An 8,238-nucleotide genomic window follows, 5' to 3' on the forward strand; every position below is an offset into this window, starting at 1 on the left:
TAACTTAGTTACTTTCCAAATCAAGTAATTATTAATCTAAGTTACTTTTTCAAGGAGTAATCAGTAATCCAACACCATTAGAAAGAAAACATCATCACAGTTCTATAAATGGTGATCTATTAGATAGATAGATAAATGCTTAATCCCCAACACCACAACTACATTAATGACGAGATTAATGGCCTGCCTACATCCTCCCATCCTGTGTAATGTCATGACCTATGCATTTTGAACAGGAATGGTCAGGACCAGAAATGATCTGAAGATGTAGTATAAGTTGTAGCATGTTACAGAAAGGAGATTATGCAGGCTGACAGGGGGATGTGTACAGTTTTTCTCTGTTTAAAGTTATTAACTGGAACACTGTGTCTCTTGGGTTTAAAAATAAGACAGAGTATGACTCTGTCTGGCTACACTCCATTTTGTCAAAGCAGGAAGACCAAAGTGGAGTGTTAGCGGAATGAGGATGAAGTGCACAGCGACTTCTGGTGCAGGAAGCTGCCAAAAACCACTTGCTTCTGTCTGTTTTCTGTCAGACTCAGAACTGATCTGTTGTGTAACTTTGCTACAAAGATAATGCTTAAAGAAACATTTACATTTCTGCAGTTTAAATCTCTGTATTCATTTTCTATGCTGAGAGGTTGGGAGCTGGTTCCTTCCTCTTCCAAGGGGCCAACTCTGATCAGAGCACAAAGTAAGGTCCATAAAGACATGGATGGGAGGGTCCGGTGTGGATGAACTTGACTGGCCTGCACAGAGTCCTGACCTCAACCTGATAAAACACCTATGGGATGAATTAGAGTGGAGACTGAGAGCCAGACTTTCTCATCCAACGTCACTATGACATCCCAAATGCGCTTCTGGAAAAATGGTCAAAAATCCCCATAAACACTCCTAAACCTTGTGGACAGCCTTCATAGAAGAGTTGAAGCTGTTCTAGCTGCAAAAGGTGGACAAACGTCATATTGAACCCTATTGATTAGGAATGAGATGTCATATGCGAGTCAAGGCAGGTGAGCCAATACTATGTGCAATATAATGCATGAGTTTTTTTTTTCTATCAAGATGGGATGTTAAGTACATTAATGAGAAATAACAGAAACCTTTTTTAATTTTAACAAATGACTGCAATGAAACAAAGAGTGAAACATTTAAATGGGTCTGAAAACTTTCCATACCCACAAAGACACATACATTAAAGTTGACCTAGCTCTTCAATTCAGATTAATATTCATGCTGCAAACATTCTGATTAAATGTTTACAAAAACACGCAAAAATATATGTTCAGGAAAAAAAACAGTTTATATGGCTTTTAACATGATTTATTTCAAAAGGCCATTAAATCTCAATATGCACAACAATGAGAATGAAAAATCTTGAATCTTGGAGGGAAACAACACAGGTTCATCTCTTGAAATTAAGAGTGTTTTCTATTAATAAATAACTAACAATTTGAGAGTAAAAACATCCAATGGAAAATGAGTCAAAAGCCAGATTCAATAGAAAAACTGAGAAACTCTAGAAACCTTAAAAAAAAAAAAAAATCTGTATTGTTCCAAAGCCAAAATAAGGGTTCCAATGAGAAGGGGGTTGAATCTGTCCTGTTGTTTTCTGGAAGCAAGAATGACCTTATATGGTTCAATTGAAAGTCCAAACGTACACAAACAAATCAATCTACAAAGTAAATTTATATTCAGGTCTCCAACTTCCCAATGATACAATACAACTTTGAATCATGGTCTCAGCATTTTAAAATATCAAAAATCCAAAACCATAAAGAGGGAGAACCCCCCCCCAAACATGAACAAAAAATAACAGAGCGACTTAAGTGTCATCCTTGGCTGCATGTCATTTTATATCAGAGGATTACTTTTTTACTATCAGCGGCTTTATTGTTTTACTGCAGAGTCTTCGGTAAGCTAGGACGAATAACTAAAAAAATAATCAGCACTGAAAACATTCAGTTTTAACCTTAAATTTTATCTGGATGTAAACAAAGTTGAAAGTTCAGTACTTCAGTTATTCAACACAAGCTACTTTTCCCCCATAACATCTGATGGCTGGTGTATCTTTTGTTTTTTTTACAGTCATTCAGCCATCTTATTCAGTTTTCTGCTGAGACAAAGGCCAGACCTGTGGTTTTCCAAAGTTACAATTACATTTGAGACATCTTTAGGTCAGAACCCTGAAGTTGAGAATTCTTCTACATCTAGATATAGTCATCATCCACAGGCTCTCCGGGCATGTCACAGTGATGGAGGAAGAGAACTACCACTCTTTGGAACACTCCCTTCTTGCTTTGCCTGCTCTCTGAGATCTCCTCACCAATCGTTTCCATGCAGATGTCAGCTGACAGTTGCCCTTTACGCCGTGGAGCATAGATGGTGGCTAACAGAACAGGAAAAAAAATGACAGGTTTCATAGTGAAACATTTCTTTTAGGGCAACTGCACATAAAGTTAAAAGTGACAAGTACTAAGCAATTACTTTTAATGGCATAAAGGCTGTAGATCCTTTGTCTATTTTGTTTCTTAAATAGTCTGCCTTAGACTATTTATGATATGCTAAAGTTGTATAGACAAGATAACATAAACCTTTTTAAAATCAGCAGTTTACAGAATGTCTCTAAACTAGTTTGGTTGTTTAAATTAGGCTATATATTCTAAGTTTTCGTCATGTGCAGCAGGCCTGAAATTGAGCAATTTATGTATTTGATCAAATCAAGATGAAGATGCAAACATGTAAATGTTGGTTCATTGTTAAAAAAAAATCTTTTTAATTTCAGATTATAAACTGTGGGTTGGGCACTTTAAGCAGGTCATGACATCACTGAACTGGTCATTCAGTTACTACGGACTAGACTTACTGCTTTCATCATCCTCAAAGTCACAGCGGGCATAGCTGTTGGGATGAGCTGCTCTCAGTGTCCTTAGCCAGGGAAAATCTGTTATCATGCTGTACGGAGCTCCATCAACAATTCCTGAAAAATATTATACAAGAATTTCAGAGTGAACTTCCCCATTTTCTTCAAATCTAATAAAATTGGTGTCAATCACTTTTATTACATTTGTACTGGTTTCTGATGCTAAAACTTTTATTGATGCTGCTTAAGTTTTAAGGTTTTAAAGATTTACATTTACTGGGTGTGATTTTATTTATTGTCATTTCTTTTTTATTATTATTATCATCATGCTGCTATTTTCTTATTTTAAGATACTATTTTTGTTTTACTCAATTGCTATTGCACTTTTGCCTGCTCCTTAATATATCCTACATGCTCATTCTGTTTTGTTTTGCAGAAATCAATACAGTTCAAATCATAAAGAATTAATGAATAAGACCTGCAGTTCTAAACCTTGCACAGAATGTCTATGTAATGACATGAAAAATGACATGCATTATGATAAGGATAATCTGCTTAAATATAGTGAGATTCCTTTTGTTTGTGATAATCAATGGCTTTTCATCAGACTTAAACCACCTTATCAGGACTCTAATTTACCTAATTACACCTCAAAGTAAGCAAATTTATACTGACCACTAAAAGTTAGGGATATTTAGCTTTTGGGTGAAATTTCAGGATGAATTAAAAATGCACTTCTTCTAGGGCAACTTTAGGTGAACTTAATGCAACCTTTTCTAAACTTTTGAATGTACATGTGGAGCTATTCAATGTGTCAGTACATTTTGCACAACTTAAACACAAAATGCATAACAGGTCTATGATCCATAAATCAACTAATAAATGTCCTGGTTTAATCACTTAGTATCATCTTGGTAATTACATAACAAGGCTATACTAATGACTTCAAGAAGGTAAATCTACTGACACGATTTCACATAAAGAAAAAATTTGAAAGAGAAGTAGACATTAGCATTGAACACCATGGGAAATGACCCTCTCAGCAGACAGGAAAGAGATTGGACAAACAAAATCTGAGTTTTTTCATCACGCCAACACAGAAAGCCCACCAAAATGGGGAATGTCTGTTGGGAGACAGGGGTACCTCGAATGGAGTGGCCTGCTATTTAGACCTGACAACTCATCTGATTTAGAAGGACAAAGAGCTAAAACCTGATGGGGTTACACAAAATGATAGTTACAGCAAGGACTTCAGAAATTTTTTGACTACAATTTGACTGAAAACAGGGTGGGACCAAACCACCACAGAGCCAAGACATGGAAGTCACTCATTGAATATTTTAAGTCTTCAGTTGTTGTTTTTTTTTTTTTTTTGTCACATTTAGCAGTTTCAGATTTGAGGTTAGATTCACAGTCACAGTGTCACAGTCATTGCATATGAATGATGAAAATGTGAAATTGTCAAATCTTAAATGTTGGCTTCATGAAATTACCCTCCAGTGTGTAGATGTCCCGACCCCATGGGTATTTGGGATACATATTCAAGTCATCTTTTCTTGTGGTTTCTGGGAAAAACTCATACTTTATCAACTCTCTGAGAAAAAGACAAATAAAAAAGACAATTAATAGTTCAGTCAGCAGTCCAGTTGAATTCAAATTTAGCCTAATATTTGCAAAGGAATAATAGAAAATGCAAGAGAACAAATAACTTGCAAGTAAGTAATAAATTATTTAAGCAACATGTTACTAAAGTAATAAGTTACTTCAGTAACTTATTACTTTAGTAACATATTACTAAAGTAATGTATTACTAAGTTACTTTTTACTAAGTTACTAATAAGTAACTTAGTAATAAGTGACTTATTACTTTAGTAATAAGTCACTTATTACCAAGTTACTAAGTTACTAAGGTTAGTAACTTGGTAAGTTTAGTTTAGTAACTTAGTAATAAGTTACTTATTACTCTAGTAATTAGTTACAAAAGTAACTAATTACTAGAGTAACATTATTTAGTGTAGTTTACTCAGTCAGTAGTACAAGTAGAGCTGTTTTTGCAGAAGTTAAAAACATCATATGGATGCATATGAATTACCATAAGAAAACAGAGCTTCAACACTGATCACATAAAAGGAAAGGATTTTTTTTGCTTGGAGGAGTATTCAGTAAGTTTTCAGTGTATGATTTCACAAGAGGGCTACGGTGTAAAAATCTCTCTCTTGCTCTCAAATGCTTACTGGCAAATATTAGCTATTGTGTCCATCCAGCTCCGAATGCGAACTTTGTTGTGTATATTTGGTGGGTTGCTGAATTCATGCACAACAGCAATATGATAGGGATATGGTCCCTGGAAAAGCTGACGCTCCAGTGCTATCGAGTCAATCTGTCAAGAGGAAAGAGAAAGGCACAATAACCACGTTAACAGCTTTGTGAACAGATAATCATTAAAAAAATTTGTATAAAACAGAATCTTAGTTTGAATCCAGAAGTTTACATACAAAGAAGCCCTTTATCTCACTGTCTGAAGTTAAATAACACTTCAACAACTTCTGTTGTTTTTGGTCTAAAACAGTGGTCCCCAACCCCTGGTCCGTGGACTGGTACCGGTCCATGGACCAATTGGTACCGGGCCGCGCAAGAAATAATTAAATATTTCCGTTTTATGTATTATTTGAGTCTGGAGGATCTTTTATTTTGAAAATCTTTTAACCGGATTCTCTCAGTTACTTTTGCGCCAACACTGAGCCCACAAGCAGCAAAATGAGTAAGAAACAGATCAGGTGTCTTTGGAAAGTTTCTTTGCAAATTTTTTTTTTTTTTTTTTGCAAACCTATAATAAAGTAACTGAAGAGTGAACTTAATTCAAAGTGATATTTCACTGTCTTCTCAATTAAAATGGGGCTCTTGGCCCTTTAAAGAACCAGTTTACTGACTGGTCATGCACAAAAGCATCGATTCTAAGAGTTAATGTTGTATAGAGAGTAAGAAGAGCACAGTCCAATCAAGTGAGAGCTGGCTCCCTAAAAAATTTATTTAATGTTTTGATTGGCAAAATAGCGGCCTTGTGGCCAATCACACGTGAGAGTGCTGAAAAAAGAGAGAGAGACTGACAGCAGCAATAGGGTGGAAAATGTGTCCATTCTGTCAGTCAGTAGACAATGGTGAGAAGGAGAGTGCATAGCAAAAACCCTTAAGTATGACTTACAACTGTAAATGAAGCAGCATCAGGCTGTAAATTAAAGATTACATATTATTATTGTTATTAGTAGTAGTATGGTTATGTGTTTGAAGTGCTTTGTTCATTTGTTCTTGTGTTAAATAAAAATTAAAAGTTTGGTTAGAATATGACACAAAATTAAGGAAATACGTATAATTGCCTACGTAAAATTAGGCAATTATAAGGCCTCTCATAAAACCATAAAATGTTAAAGGATTTATTAACATATAAAACACTCATATCTGTCAAGTTAGGCTAAAATACAATGCCACATATGACACAAAATTAAGAGCCTTTTGGGAGTGGAAAGAGGCAGCTCTTCTTAGGGAGCCGTATAGGTCTGCAAATACTGCCATTGTATCCAGTAGATGCAATAGATACTAGATGCAGTTTTACACATGAAAAGTGTGTAAAACTTTTGAACACATCACAGTTTTTCTTAATTTAAATATTTATAATGGGGCCACTGACTTAAAATTGACATCAGATGTCGGCAACAACAAAAGCAATCCACATACAAAAGAATCTAAACTAATGAGTCCACATGTTATGGGTAAAGACTGAAATGACAAGGAGAATAAGTAATAAGGAGGCCAAGAATTCAGCTGAATTTGCCATTATTGCAGGAAAAAAAAACATTCTCACAGATATGTGTAAATCAATAACAAATTGTTTAAAATTAACTATGTTTCCTATAACCAAACTACTAAACAGAGTTGTACAACTGGTACAAGTAAAGAAACCTTAAGAAGAAACTCTTACTGTTTCAAGTCCTACTGAAGCAGTGGTTGCTGGTGCATTTCTAACTCTAAAACCCCAGTGAGTGCTATTGGAGCCATAAACAATAAAGTGGGAAGAACATTATTTGAGAATTATTAAGACACAGCTAGCCACCCTTCAGAACACTTCTGACAAAGGAGTCAAGACAATAATCATAAAATTGCTTGAGAGTCAGGAAGCACTGAGAGAGAGCTTCAGAAAGACCTGGAAAAAGCTGATACATTTTATTCCCATGAAAAAATTAAGCAATGCCCTTAGTCAGAATGGCCTCTATACACACTCACTGTGTGCATAGACTCCACCAATGAAGAAAAATCATTTTGAACCTTGCTGCAGAAGATTTAAACAAGCCACTGTGCCTCAAAAGTAGTAATCTTGGGATGAGTAATCACATCTCAATGTGCTCCTGAGTAAGGCACTTAGCCTCAGGTTGCTTACCAGTATCAGTATATGAATGCATGAATGTTTGTAAGTGTCTGCTATTTGCAAATGTGTAGGTTTGTGATTTATGGCCAAGTAATTTGGTGTGACATATGGGGAACCCATAAGAATCATTAGGTCCTTTACAATTTAGCCTTTAATGATGTCTATTAGTGATCATTAATTAACAGAGATCATCTAGTACAGCAGCTGTTGTAGCTGTTGTCCTAAAAATGGAGACTAATCATATGCATATGTAATTTAAGTCTTCAAAGAATTGGAGGTAATTTATCACCAACCTGATGCATAGGACGCATGTAGATAATACGGTTTCTCTCAGGTGGCATTCTTAGTATCTGATCCAGAACCTGGTCCATGTCAAGCTTCTTACATTGAGCAAAGTCAAATCTATTGACTATGGGTGCCCTTTCTATTTTCAACTGCTTCAAAACACGACATCTAGTGGCTGCAAAAAGAGGAAAGCACAAGAGAGAGTTTATATGTAGATACGAAGACATCAATGGACTAATTTTTATACAAATATAAACATGAAAAAGTTAATCAAAGATACAAAGATTGCATTATGCGGTTAATAAACAGACATTTAAGCTCTTTCATAATAAAAAAAATTCAACATTTTTCACACACAGATGCAAAATAATTTAGAAATTAGGTTAGGGGTGCAAAACACCTCTCTCTGTAATATATGCAATTAGCATATCACAAAGGCCTTCCTAGACTGCAATCAATGGTATTTAAAGTGAAACTTACCCCCAAATCATCTCTTTTTTTATTGCTGATAAATTGTGTAAATAGGTTATTTACCTTATGTTTTTGCACAAATTATAACATTTTCATGTACGAACCGGATTCCAAAACAGTTGGGACACTAAACAAATTGTGAATAAAAACTGAATGCAATGATGTGGAGGTGCCAACATCTAATATTTTCTTCACAATA

At 35.1% G+C, this 8,238-nt stretch overlaps 1 protein-coding gene across 2 annotated transcripts in view; it reads right to left on the reverse strand.

The window, feature by feature from the left end:
* Window positions 1-1,284: 1,284 nt before the first annotated feature.
* fbxo38 (F-box protein 38) overlaps window positions 1,285-8,238 on the reverse strand; it is a 76,051-nt gene continuing 69,097 nt past the window's right edge. For both annotated transcript variants that reach the window (XM_015018820.1, XM_015018819.1), the window contains exons 15-19: window positions 7,577-7,743; window positions 5,098-5,243; window positions 4,357-4,457; window positions 2,867-2,980; window positions 1,285-2,389 (exon numbers count right to left, since the gene is read on the reverse strand). In XM_015018820.1, the coding sequence (XP_014874306.1) occupies window positions 2,211-2,389; window positions 2,867-2,980; window positions 4,357-4,457; window positions 5,098-5,243; window positions 7,577-7,743 (707 nt within the window). In that variant the 3' untranslated portion in view covers window positions 1,285-2,210. The remainder of the gene's footprint in view (window positions 2,390-2,866; window positions 2,981-4,356; window positions 4,458-5,097; window positions 5,244-7,576; window positions 7,744-8,238) is intronic.

The sequence above is a fragment of the Poecilia latipinna genome, unplaced genomic scaffold, assembly GCF_001443285.1.
Source record: "Poecilia latipinna isolate Pla-1442-1.1 unplaced genomic scaffold, P_latipinna-1.0 Scaffold2326, whole genome shotgun sequence".
In the NCBI taxonomy this organism is placed as follows: domain Eukaryota; kingdom Metazoa; phylum Chordata; class Actinopteri; order Cyprinodontiformes; family Poeciliidae; genus Poecilia; species Poecilia latipinna.